The sequence below is a fragment of the Chamaea fasciata genome, unplaced genomic scaffold (genome assembly GCF_029207755.1).
Source record: "Chamaea fasciata isolate MVZ Bird 193981 ecotype frontalis unplaced genomic scaffold, bChaFas1.0.hap1 SCAF_7, whole genome shotgun sequence".
NCBI lineage: Eukaryota > Metazoa > Chordata > Aves > Passeriformes > Sylviidae > Chamaea > Chamaea fasciata.
In genome coordinates, this window is record NW_027094092.1 from 321,163 (window position 1) to 333,088 (window position 11,926).

The 11,926-nt window shown below is 59.3% G+C and overlaps 2 protein-coding genes across 2 annotated transcripts; one reads left to right on the forward strand and one right to left on the reverse strand.

Annotated features, from left to right (window-relative positions):
* Positions 1-680: 680 nt before the first annotated feature.
* Positions 681-3,643, reverse strand: UNC93B1 (unc-93 homolog B1, TLR signaling regulator). Its single transcript, XM_066187034.1, has 11 exons — positions 3,298-3,643; positions 3,074-3,215; positions 2,843-2,996; positions 2,604-2,765; positions 2,411-2,540; positions 2,237-2,330; positions 2,028-2,152; positions 1,773-1,955; positions 1,427-1,700; positions 1,076-1,194; positions 681-982 (listed from the first exon to the last, which is right to left on the reverse strand). The coding sequence occupies exons 1-11, from the start codon at positions 3,379-3,381 to the stop codon at positions 716-718; spliced, it is 1,734 nt and encodes a 577-aa protein (XP_066043131.1). The 5' UTR covers positions 3,382-3,643; the 3' UTR covers positions 681-715.
* Positions 2,938-11,848, forward strand: LOC136291930 (aldehyde dehydrogenase family 3 member B1-like). The gene is made up of 11 exons (XM_066187035.1): positions 2,938-2,952; positions 5,516-5,725; positions 6,041-6,203; positions 8,253-8,363; positions 8,451-8,571; positions 8,701-8,786; positions 8,982-9,063; positions 9,229-9,615; positions 9,793-9,959; positions 10,120-10,219; positions 11,310-11,848. The coding sequence occupies exons 2-11, from the start codon at positions 5,532-5,534 to the stop codon at positions 11,501-11,503; spliced, it is 1,605 nt and encodes a 534-aa protein (XP_066043132.1). The 5' UTR covers positions 2,938-2,952; positions 5,516-5,531; the 3' UTR covers positions 11,504-11,848.
* Positions 11,849-11,926: the final 78 nt, after the last annotated feature.

Genomic DNA, 11,926 nt, shown 5'->3' on the forward strand with positions numbered 1-11,926 from the left:
GGTCTGGGGGGCTGCAGGCTAGCGGGGCTCCGGGACAACCTAGGGGGGACTGCAGGATCTGCCTGGGGTGCGTGTGGGTCTGGTCTGAAGGGCTGTGGGCCAGTTTGGGAGGGTGGCGATCTGCCTGAGGGCTCCAGGGTAGCCCTGTCGGGTCTGGGGCTCTGGCTGGGGGCTAATATGGGAGGGCTGGGCGTCTGCCTGCGGTCTGCAGGACACTGTGCGGAGCTGCAAGCCTTGCTAGAGGGTCTGTGCACCTGCTCAGGGGTCTGTGGGCCTCACCTGGGGGGACTTTGGCCAAATTTGGGGGGGCTGGGATCTGCCTGGGGGATGTGAGCCTTGTCTGAGGGGCTGTGGATTTGTGTGGGGGCTCTGGGGCTGGCCTGGGGGTCTGCAGGTTTGATCTGAGCAGCAGCATTACAATTTGGGAGGCTACGGGCTTGCCTGGGGGTTGTACCACAATTTGGGGGTCTTCGTACCGCAGTTTGGGGGCTGTCGGTCAATCTGGAGGCTGCGGACCTGACCTGGAGGGTCCATGGGCTAGTCTGGGGGTCTGTCAGCCAGTGTGGGGGGCTCTGGGCTGCCTGGGGGCTTTAGGCTTAGCCTGGGGGGCTGCAAGCCTGACCTGAGGGGATTTGCAGAATTTTGGGCCCACCCAGGGGGGAGCTGTGGAATCCCCTCAAGTGCCAGGAGCAGACTGTCCCAGGCCAGGCTGTCTCTATCCCAGCTGATCCCCGTCCTCTTTTGGCAGCTCATCCTCGCTGGTGGCCTCAGCTGGGTGCCTGTCATTGTCCTCCTTGTCCCCGTCACCGTCAGAGCCAGTCTCATCCGAGTTGTCCTCCAGGTAGCGGTATCCACGTGTTTTATGGCGTGGGCGTGGGATGCGGGGCAGCCGGACTTCCATGTTCTGCGCCACCTTCCGCTCCATCCACAGGTATGTCCCCACTGCCACCACCAGCGTCAGCAGCATGATGGACAGCTTGGCCTATGGCACAGGGAATTTTGGGATTGGCGTGCGGGTGTGTCCCCAAAAACCCTGGAATGTCTCTCAGTGGGCTGGGGCACATCTGTGACTTACCTTCATGGGCAGTCCCGACCACAGGTAGACGGTGAAGATGGCCAGGGCCTGCCACCAGTGGTAGATGGTGAAGATGAAGTCTTGGCGTTCCTTTTTCTTGTACAACATCCCCAGGAGGACTGTGGCAGAGACTGGAATCAGTGTCCCCTTCCTGTGCCACGTCCCCTTGGTGTGGGGGACAATCACAGTGGGTCTGTCCCGTGGATCCGAGGAGTGGGACCACAAACTCGTGGTACCGGGGGACGTGAGGAGAGGATGTGTGGAAAAACTTGGGACAACCCAGGCTATTTTGGGGACCTCAAGGCATTTTGGGGGACAACTAGGCTGTTTCAGGACCTTCCCACTACTCACTGCTGATTCCAGTCTTGTTGAGGGCGCTGCCCGTGCCCCAGAGTGCGGCAATGCTGTAGAGCAGCGGCGCCTGCGCCAGGTGCCGGGGCTCCGGTGCCCAGCAGAAGAGCGTCACCAGGAGTACAGCGTGGATGAAGGCTCCAGCCAGGAGCGGGATGTGCCGGCGCAGGCGCAGCATGCACAGGGCCAGGCTGGAGCACGCCGAGGCAGAGAAGCCGTAGGCCATGAGGAGATACGCCAACCTCTCCAGCCCCAGGGCGCACACGCCGTAGTTCTGCAGTGAGCACAGGCGGCTCAGCCTCACCTGTCCCCGCTCCCTCACCTCCCACCCCATCACGGATCATACCAGGGAAAATCCAGTGCAGACAAAGAGCACCTCGAAGCCGCTGTAGATGAACAGTGGGAAGAGGTGCCTCAGGCGATAGTCCCGCATGTGCTTGAAGGGCAGCTGGAAAATGTTGCCCCAGCCAATGCTGCGCATGTCGATCTCCTCCATGGGCCGGTACGCCGCGCCACACAGCACCAGCACCTGCGGAGCACCTGCAGGTGAGGTCCTGCCACCGTCCAGCACCTCTCTGTCCCCTCCCACCCCAGCGCTCACCACCAGCATGGCGAGGAAGGCGGCGGCCATCAAGGTGCTCTCCACGATGATGAGGTTGACGCTGCGGGGAAGGCTCTGCAGCACCGTCCTGTTGAAGCCAGGCAGCGTGCCGTGGCTCAGGGTCCCTGCCAGTGGGGCACAGGCCACGGTTAATCCCAGCCGGGGTGCTCCTGGTGCCGCCCCGCCCCGCACCCCACCCGCAGCCTCACCGCAGTGCTTCACACCGAAGAGCGTGTGGTTCAGTTGGTAGAGGTAGTTGTTGAGGAAGAAGACCATGGGCATCTGAGCACAGACGAAGCTCAACTACAGGATGTAGAAGGGTGCACGCTCAGTGCTGCTGGCGTGGCCCCCCCGCCCATCCCAGCCACCCCACTGGGGCTCACGTGGAAGCAGGAGTAGAAGATGGTCTGGAAGGCGATGATGTAGGCATTGCAGGTGTCCCGTGGCGCCCGCTGCCTCCCCTTCTCCTGCTCCTCCTTGTAGTTAACGTACTCGTAGTACTTCTGGGCCATCCTGCATGGAGCAGCGGGTCAGCCAGCACCCCCTGCACCCCCCACGCACCCCCCCGATGCCTACCGTGTGATGTAGGTGCCCATGGAGGCCCAGAGGGGCACGATGACCATGCCGATGGCCACCGCAGAGGGCACCAGCGTGTAGTAGCGCTCCCAGTAGTTGCTGGAGACGAAGAGGGCATAGATGCCAACCGCCAGGAACATGGCCCACTTGGTGCCGAAGAACCTGCCAGGGCAAGGAGTGGAAGCATGGGTGGCCATGCCAGTGAGCCATGCCGGCCAGGAATGGTGGTGGGGCCGTACCTGATGAGGATGGGTGTGTAGAGCAGCGCCGCCACGGGTGTGACATTGATGCCCATCAGCACCTTGTGGTCGATGTCCTCCAGCCGGATGTTGCTGTATTTCACCTCCCGGTAGGTCTCATCATAGTGAAGGATCAGCTGCATCTGCAGCAGGCCTGAGGGGGGCCAGGCGTGGTCACCCCATGCCCTGAACACCCCAGGTTGTTCTGGGGGTCCCTGGGAGGTCCCATACCCAGGTAGACGCTGTAAGTGAGAGTGCCAGCCAGGCTGGCGGCCACCACGTTCTTGATGACACCGAGGCGCTTGCGGCGAAAGTACTTCTGCTCCTCCTCCTCCTCATTGTAGTCAGGGTGGGCACCCACAAAATCGTCCAGCTGTGGGTGATTCCAGCTGTCAGCCCTTGGGGATGACCACTATGGGCCCGGTTCCCCCCCGTGGGTCTCCCCCTGGTCTCACCTGTGTCTCTGTCCCCTCAGTGCCCAGCCCGGCGCTTGGCACTGTCTTGGCCCCATTCTGGCAGCTGTCAATGTCCTTCTCCATTGGTCCTTCTGGGGTGGGCCTGAATGGTATCAGGGTGGGGGGGATCTGTTGACACCCCCGGTCTTGCACCAGTATGTTTTACGCCCCTGTGTCCTGCACACACAAACCCTGCACCCTTGTGCCCAGCACCCCCGGCCCTTACACCCCTACATCCAGCACCGTGTACCCATGTACACGGCACCCCCCAAGCCATAAAAACCTGTGCTCTGCACCCTCAGATCCTGCACACATGGTTTGCACCCCTGTGCTCTGCACCCCTACACCTTCCTGCACCCCCAAACCCCGCGCCCCCTACCCAGCCTCGCACTCCCCAGAGCTGCGGTCTGGGCTCAGCACCCCCAGCCTCCTCACCCCCTCCCCGTCACCCCGACCCCAGCCCCTTTCGCCGATGCCGGAGCTTCTCGGGGCGGGGCGGGCGCCTCTTCCTCTTTCGGTTAGCGCTGGCGGGACAGAGGTGGTTAAAGGGGCCGCTCCCGGACCCCCCCATCGCCCGCTGCCGGACCCCCCGGTCCGTGCCCGCACTCCTCGGTGCCCCCCACCCCCGCCCGTTCTCAGCACCCCGACCCCCGCAGCACCCATCGTACCCCACCCCGCGCAGCACCCCGACCCACCCCGCACAGCACCCGCTGCTCCCCCACCTCACAGCGCCCCAGCCCTCTCCCCCCCGCCTCCCTGGGACCTTCCCAGCGCTCCCACCGGGCCTCGGGCTGGGTGCTGCCTCCTCGGGGTGCCTCGTGGCACTGGGTGCTCTACCCTGCTGCTTTCGCTTCCCCTTGCCGGCCCGGGGGATGTGCCAGGGTGCCTGGGCGGGGGGACACCCCGGTCGGGAGGCGTAGGGCACGTGCCTGCCCTGGTGTCACCCCAAAGCCGGGCCCGGGAAGGCGCCCGGGTGCGTGGCACGGCAGGGTGCCCCGGGGCAGGGCGGGGGGACTGCTGGGCCGGGCGGATGGGGTGGCATCTCCGGGGCAGGATCTGGCCCAGCCGGTAGCGGGGGATTCTTGAGATGGGACTCTTGGGAAGGTGCTGGTTTCTGCAGGATAGGGGGGATATGCAAGGGAACAGCCCCAGCAGGGTCATGGCAGCGGGCCGGGGGCAAAGGACTCCCGTCCTGAGGGTGCCCCACATCCCTGGCAATGGGAGCCACCCTGGGGTGCTGGAGCAAAGGGCTCTTCCTGGGGGTGGCCTGGCAGCAGGATGAAGGGAGTCTGTTAGTCATGAAACCCTTGGGAAGCAGGATGAGGGGTGTTGGTGGGATCCTCATGGGTCAGGATAGTTGTGGTAGCAGCATGGTGGCTGTCTATTGATTATGGAACCCTTGGGAAGCAGGATGAAGGGTGTCTGTGGGAACCCCATGGACCAGAGTGGTCACCGGAGTAAGGATGAGTGGTGTCTGTGGGAACCCCATAGGTCAGGGTGGTCATGGGATCAGGACGAGGGGTGTCTGTGGGGTCCAAATGGGTCAAAGTTCATGGTGGTGGTGTGGTGGCCGTGGCAGTTCCACCATCCCAAGGGGGAGGTCCCATTCCATCCTATCCCATCCCAAACCTTGTCCCCACTGCCAGCCCCACGGAGGCGGGGCCCAATCCTTCCCGCCCCCGGCCGTGGGGCCCAGCCCCACAGCATTTAGGGACCCCCCACACCGAGCCTCGGCAGTGCCTGCCTGGCCTCGCGCTCCTCCAGCTTCCACACAAGCTCCCAGGTAAGCACTGCGGGGTCCCCAAAACTGGCGCACTCTGCACGGCACCCCTCTGGCACTCCCATGCTGCTGGGGGCTGTGGGGCACGGGGGGGTTCCCTCGAGGAGGGGTGCATGTCTGGGAATGGAGAGGGTGACAGATGGGGGGCTGCAGCTCTGCCCCCCAGATCTGGGGGCGTCTTGTTCCTGAGGTCACCATAGGTGACCCTACAGGCAGGGCAGCCTGGGCAGGTCAGTGTCCAGAGGATGGTGATTATCCCGGGAATCCCAGGCATCTTCCAGAGCCTCTGGCAGCTGCCCTGGGCTGAGTCACCCCACAACCAGGATGCCCTGAGCACTATGCCGCCCTTCAAAGGTGCCGCGGGTGACTCCTCTTGGGATCAAGCCGGCATCTCCAGCACTTCCATCCTGGCATAACCCACACAGTGTCTCTCCCCAGGGCCATCACGTTCTCCATGGAGACCGGCAGCTCCTTCCAGCAGCTTGGCATGCAGCAGGCCCTTGAGCCCCCCAGGCAGCAGCTCCCGGGCTGTGGCAAGTGCAGCACCATGGGCGGTGATCCTGGCAAAGATCCTGGGAAAGCTGCTGGGTGCAGTGGAGGCAGCGGGATCGGGAAGGGGCCAGTGCCAATGGTCTGCAGCACTCCATGGTGAGAGCAAGGGGCTGGGGGCAGGAGGGAGACAGGGAGGTGGGCAGGGGAAGCTGTGGCAGTGCCAGGGCAATGGGGACCCCAGGTTGGTGCTGGGGGAAAAGTCTGAGGTCTTTGAGCCACCACATCCCAGCATGGCCCAAGGGAGAAAACAGGATCTGCTGGGAATGGTGCTGTGTTGGGCTGCTCCCAGCAGCAGGGGAGACGGGTGTGTGTCCCCAGGGAATCTGGGGTCCAGTTTGATGCCGGGATGGGATAATGTAGATTGGGGGGGTGGAATGGGGCTGGGTCCCCTCTAACACCCCGTCCCTGCAGTGGGAACCCCTATGCGGGGCTGGTGAGCCACCTGCGAGCATCCTGGCTCTCGGGGAAGACGCGGCCCATGGAATACCGTGTGGCCCAGCTGGAGGCTCTGGGACGCTTCCTGGATGACAAGAAGCAGGAGATCCTGGAAGCCACTGAATTGGACATGGGAAAGGTAAGAGGGGCTGGGAATTGGGGGCCATTGGCATCACATCTTTGAAGTTCTTCATATATCCTTGTCTGGGTATTGCATCCTTGTGAGGGTCTGGGCATGTCTGGGGTGTCCCTTCCTTGGGGTCCTGCTTCCCCTTTGATGTGTTCCCAGGCTGGTGCACCTGTAAGTGCTAGGTCCCTGCAGATCCAGGGATGGTGGAGGGACAGTGCTGTTGATCCCATCCCTGGTGCCCTGAAACCAAGCAAAGACCCTGTTGGTGACCGGCCGAGGTGGGAGCGTTTCACACTCTGGTCTGCATCCTGGGGGTCCGTGTGACCTCCACAGAGGTGACATCCTGGGGTGCTCCTGGCCAGCCCGGCACGCCCGGGATTACTGGCATTGTGCAACATGCTGGCACTGCACATTCCTCCCAGGGCCTCCAAGGGACTGGTTTCACTGGCATGGGCAGGGCTCTGGATATGGCTCAGGGTATTGTGGCATTCCAGAAGCTCCTGGATGATCTGCAGGTGAAGTGGGAGCATCTGCACCATGATAATTCTAGTGGTCTCAGCCTGTCATTCCTGGAAGTGTTCAGGGCCTGGTTGGATGGGGCTTGGAGCAACCTGGGCTAGTAGAAGGCGTCCCTGTCCGTGACAGGGCAGAATTGGATGAATTTAAAGGTCCCTTTGAACCCAAACCATTCCAGGATTCCATTTTATGATCCTCACCTCTTTGTTTGGCATCAGTGAAGTGGCCCATGCCCTCAGCAATGTCCTTCCCTGTCCTGCCATCCCCCAAGGCTCCTAGTTGCCATGTTTGTTGGAGGCGTGCCCTTCTCCTTCAGCCAGGCCTTGATAGGCATCAGTGCTCTGAGTGTGTCCATCGTCTTTCCTAATTATGCCTAATTAGATCCGGTTGTCCAGTAATGAGCTTGTTATGCAACCGGGCCCTCATAGCTAGATGGACACTTCATCTGCTCTTACGTAGCTGAGGTGGTGTCTCATCTCCAGCAGTGCCGGTTCTTCTCTGGTGCCAATGATTGGTGGCACTTGGATGACCTCAGACTTAATGTCCTATCTCACAACCTTTGTATCCCATCAAAATTCTTTATGAACCATCATCTTCCTCTCCTGGTGAGGCCGTCATCATCCTGGTTTGAGAACAGCTCCGTTGCTTCACCTGATTATCTCATGTGCCTGCTGAGCCCTCGTGTCTGAGAGAGTCCTTACACCTCCTGGCAGCTGCATTTTGGGGACCGGAAGGTCTCTTGGTGGTGGAAGATCCTGAGAATCAGCAACCAGCCTTCCCAACCCCAAAGTGGCATGGGGATGGGAGGAAGACTCCAGTCCAGGGGTGTGTTTGGGTTGTAGGAATCCAAAATATGATGTTGCAGCACAGGAGCTTTGTTCCCCCTGCTCTCCACGGTCATGAAGGGGCTCCACTGAGCTGGCTGGGCTATCCCTGGTGTCTCCACACTTCTCCTGCAAGGATGACATGATACCAGTTTGTGCTCCACAGCTATGGAGAGGACCCACTTCTCCATCACAAAGGGTTTAATTAAGCTGTGGTTCTTATTGCTTCCCTTTAGTCAAGGTCTTCAGATGTTGACTAAACTTAAGACTAAAAGGTGCAGCTTTTGTCCACAGGTGGTGGAAGGGGGCTCTGGGCTTTTCTTCTAGCTTGAATGTCCAAGTGGTCAGGATGCCTTCCACCAGGACGAGGTCTTCAGGAGCTCTGGTGACATTGCTTGGGTGTCCCCTTGGCTCAGGGCTCTGTTGCCAGTTCACAGTGCTGCGCTCAGGAATTTGTTAGATACCGTGAAAATGCTCAGTTTGGGTTTTTTTTTTTTTCCTTCTAGCCAAATAACTATTTTCATAAAATTTCTGGGATACTGATATTCCCTGGCAGTTACAGGAGGTGATGGAAACTTCTGCTGAAGAGATCCTCCTGCTATTCATGTTTGGAAGAGGGGAGAGATGCCTCCTGGGGTGGTGGGGTTGGGGTGATGGGGTCTGTGTTAGGGTGACAGGGTCAGTGTTGGGGTGGCACTTCCATGATGTCTGTCCCCAGCCATCCTTCGAGGCTTTCTTTAGTGAGATCCTCCTCTGCAAGAATGAGCTCAATGTCACCCTCAACAACCTGTGCAACTGGATGAAGGATGAGCATGTGGACAAGAACCTGGTAAGAAGGAAGCTCTGGGAAAAGGGAAGTGGTGGAGTGGGATTGGTGATGGGGAAGGCAGTGCTGAGGTCATGTTCTTCCTTGAAGGTGATGCAGCTGGACTCTGCCTTCATCCGCAAGGACCCCTATGGAGTGGTGCTCATTATAGCGCCCTGGAACTATCCCATCCACCTCTTCCTGGTGCCCCTCATCGGGGCCATCGCTGCTGGTAAGTCCAAACTTCCAGTCCCCTGGCCTGGAAGTGCCAAGGTCTCCCCAGGGGTCTTATCCCCAGAAGGGCTGGCTGTCACCATGTCACTGTTGTCACCGTGCTGATGTCCTGTTCATCTTCCTCCAGGGAACTGCGCCGTCATCAAACCCTCAGAGATCTCCAAGAACACAGAGAGACTCGTTGCTGAAACGCTGAGCTGTTACCTGGACAGTGTGAGAAGCCTATCTTGTCCTTGTCTGTTGTTCCTGGGCCATGGTGTTCCCAACCCTGCCTCACACCCACCATCCCCACACATCATCTATGTGCAGAACCTTCTCCCTCTACGCTCAGCCAACCTCCCAGCTTCCTGGGATGCTGTTGGTGGGGACAGATGGTGACACAAGGGAATTTTTTCTGTTTCCTTGCAGGACTGTTTTGCTGTAGTAACCGGCGGCGTGCCGGAGACCACCAGGCTGCTGGAGAACAAGTTTGACTACATCTTCTTCACTGGTACGTCCCAGGGGACAGAGCAGAGCCCTGCCTGGATGTGGTGCCAGGATCTATTGGAGGATCTGGGATGTGTATCTGAGGTCTGACAGGACACAGTGCCACATCCCAGAGCTGTGCGATGGCTGGTGGGATTCCCACCTCAATCCATGTTTTCCCTGCCTGCAGGCAGCCCCCCAGTGGGGCGGATCGTGATGACGGCCGCTGCCAAGCACCTGACACCGGTGACTCTGGAGCTGGGGGGCAAGAACCCCTGCTACGTGTCCGACACCTGTGACGTGACCAACGTGGCACGGCGCGTGGCCTGGGGCCGCTTCTTCAACGCAGGGCAGACCTGCGTCGCGCCCGACTACCTGCTCTGCACCATAGAGATGCAGGAGAAGCTCATGCCCGCCCTGCGCGAGGCCATCACCGAGTTTTTTGGCCCCAACCCCCGAGAATCCCCGGATTTCGGCCGCATTGTGAGTGACAAGCAGTTCCGGCGCCTCCGGGCGCTGCTGTGCAGCGGGCGCGTGGCCCTCGGGGGACAGACGGACGAGGCAGAGCGCTACATCGGTGAGGCTTGGGGTCACTCACACCTTGGTGACCACATTGGGGGCTTTCAGGGGGTCTTCCTACAGAGGGGAGGTTCTAGAGGGAAGGAGTTTTACAAGTGCTTTAAAGGCGTCCTGAGGGGAGGTTTCATCTCTGGCCTCTGTGCCTGGCTGACGCTGTTGGGTTTCCTCTCCGCAGCTCCCACGGTTCTGGCGGATGTGCAGCCCTCAGACCCTGCCATGCAGGAGGAGATCTTCGGGCCCATCCTGCCCATCGTGGTCATCGCCAACATGGATGAAGCCATTGACTTCATCAACGCGCGGCCGCGGCCCTTGGCCCTCTACGCCTTCTCCTGCGACAGCAAGGTGTGTCTGTGGAGCAGAAGAAGTGGGGAGGGCAGTCAGGCACCACCTCCACAAGCCCCAGGATGTCTTTAGGGTCTTTAGAGCCCAAACACTCCGTGGGTAAACTGGGTAAGGTTTGCCAAGTGCAAGCCCCTCATCTACCTTCTCTGCTCCCTCCCAGATAGTGAACCAGGTCCTGGAGCGGACGAGCAGCGGAGGCTTCTGTGGCAATGACACCCTGATGCATGTGACACTGACCTCGCTGCCCTTCGGAGGCATTGGTAGGTCCAAAATCCCCAGTCCTGGCCACTGGGAGCCAGGTGTGATCCGTGGCCTGAGTGATGGTGAGGAATGTGAGTTGCCTCCTGTAGCCAGTGTGGTGCTGGGCTGGATCCCTTAATGTCCCTCAGGGGCCAGGTTGTACCTTCTTTCCAACTTTTAGGACAGAGTAGTAGGAACAAAACACTTGTGAAAACCTGGAGATCCTCTTACAGGATCTTGGACATCTCCTTGTAGAAGAAATTTTTGGTCTCCAGAGGCACCAATTTTTGCTTTCTCAGGTGAAAAGTGAGGCTGCTCAGCCCTAGGCTGTGGGTGCAGCATGGTGCAGGGATACAGGAATACAGGAATGTTGTTTCCTGGAATACTTCCCCATGTCTTGATCTCTTCCCAAAATATTTCTGGGATAAGTCTCTTCATTTGGTGCTGCCCTTGCTCAGCATCTCTGTCGGGGCTGGCGCCTGAGTCAGACATAATGAAACACCCAGACAATTAATTCCTCACCTGCCTGTGGCTTAGGGAACAATTTTTTGTCCTTCCCATTCTGTAACTTATCTTAATTGGGAGTGATTCAGACCAACCACCTTCAATTATCAGGTAAAGCCACTTTAGAGCAGGTGAAGGGGCTGAAGTCATTGGGGTGAGATGGCCCCAAAGCTTCCACGGGAAGTCACTGGACTCTTATCCTCCAGTTAAACCAGCCACAGGAAACTGGGAGAACTGGCGTAGCCAATGTGACTCCAGGTTTTTAGAGTTCTGGGAAAAAGGTCGAACAGCTCCAACCATGGGGAGATGCAGTGGAGCATCATGGAGGGAAATCAAGACTTGCAGAACCCAGCAAAGCTTGTGTAGATGAATGGAGGTGGGTAAAAAGGAGACACTGGGCCCTCCAAACTGCTGAGCTGCCGCAGGATTGGCTGGACTGGGCATCCATATACCTGCAGGAGGCACTGGAAAAATGGAATTCCTCCACCATGTCTGTGCTGCTCAGAAAATCCTGTAGGTGTCTTTTTCCCCTCGTTTTGATGCTTGGAGAAGGCATCATCAGGAGCAGAATCCCGTCCTGAGCACGAACCTGTCCTGTGTGTGCAGGGAACAGTGGCCTGGGAAAATACCATGGGAAGTTCACCTTTGACACCTTCACCCACCACCGTGGCTGCCTGCACCGAAACATGGGGCTGGAGACGCTCAACAGCCCGCGCTACCCGCCCTACACCCAGCAGAAGTTGGGGCTCCTCACCACCACCTTTGAGGTGAAGCGCAGGGGCACCTGCACCCTGCTCTGAGCCTGCCATGTCCTGCTTTGAGGACGCCACGGAGTCAGCCTGGAGAACTGGGACTGTCCCTCTCTCCCTCTTCATCACACTTCCTCACCGTGTCCTTTGCCTCGCTGGAGCATGTTGGACAGCCGGGATGGACATCCCCTCCTGCACCCTTGTGGCCTTTGCTCCGCACCATTTTCCAGGACACAGCTGAAATAACCGGAAACTTCTCACTCCAAACCTCTCTTTCTGGTGGAGAAGCACTCCCATCAGTCCTATCTCTCCTCACATGGACTTTTCCTTTGGAATGAACCTCTCTCCCTCCTCGCTGTTGCTCTTTGCTCTTTGTAACTCCACCTGTAGTAAAGAGTTCGCATCAAACTCTCTCCCAGCCTCTCTTTGTGCCTCCCTCCTTTGGTTTGCGGGGTGCCGGGAGGGTTGGGGGGG

Bases quoted from the DNA above. Each gene is read 5' to 3' on its own strand.
- UNC93B1 (XM_066187034.1), bottom strand. From the start codon at position 3,381: ATGGAGAAGGACATTGACAGCTGCCAGAATGGGGCCAAGACAGTGCCA. The intron at 2,766-2,842 runs GTACGGCCCCAC...TTGCCCTGGCAG, and splicing joins TACACACCCATCCTCATCAG to GTTCTTCGGCACCAAGTGGG. The intron at 1,956-2,027 runs GTGAGCGCTGGG...GGTGCTCCGCAG, and splicing joins CCTTCCTCGCCATGCTGGTG to GTGCTGGTGCTGTGTGGCGC.
- LOC136291930 (XM_066187035.1), top strand. From the start codon at position 5,532: ATGGAGACCGGCAGCTCCTTCCAGCAGCTTGGCATGCAGCAGGCCCTT. The intron at 5,726-6,040 runs GTGAGAGCAAGG...CCGTCCCTGCAG, and splicing joins ATGGTCTGCAGCACTCCATG to TGGGAACCCCTATGCGGGGC. The intron at 9,064-9,228 runs GTACGTCCCAGG...CCCTGCCTGCAG, and splicing joins TGACTACATCTTCTTCACTG to GCAGCCCCCCAGTGGGGCGG.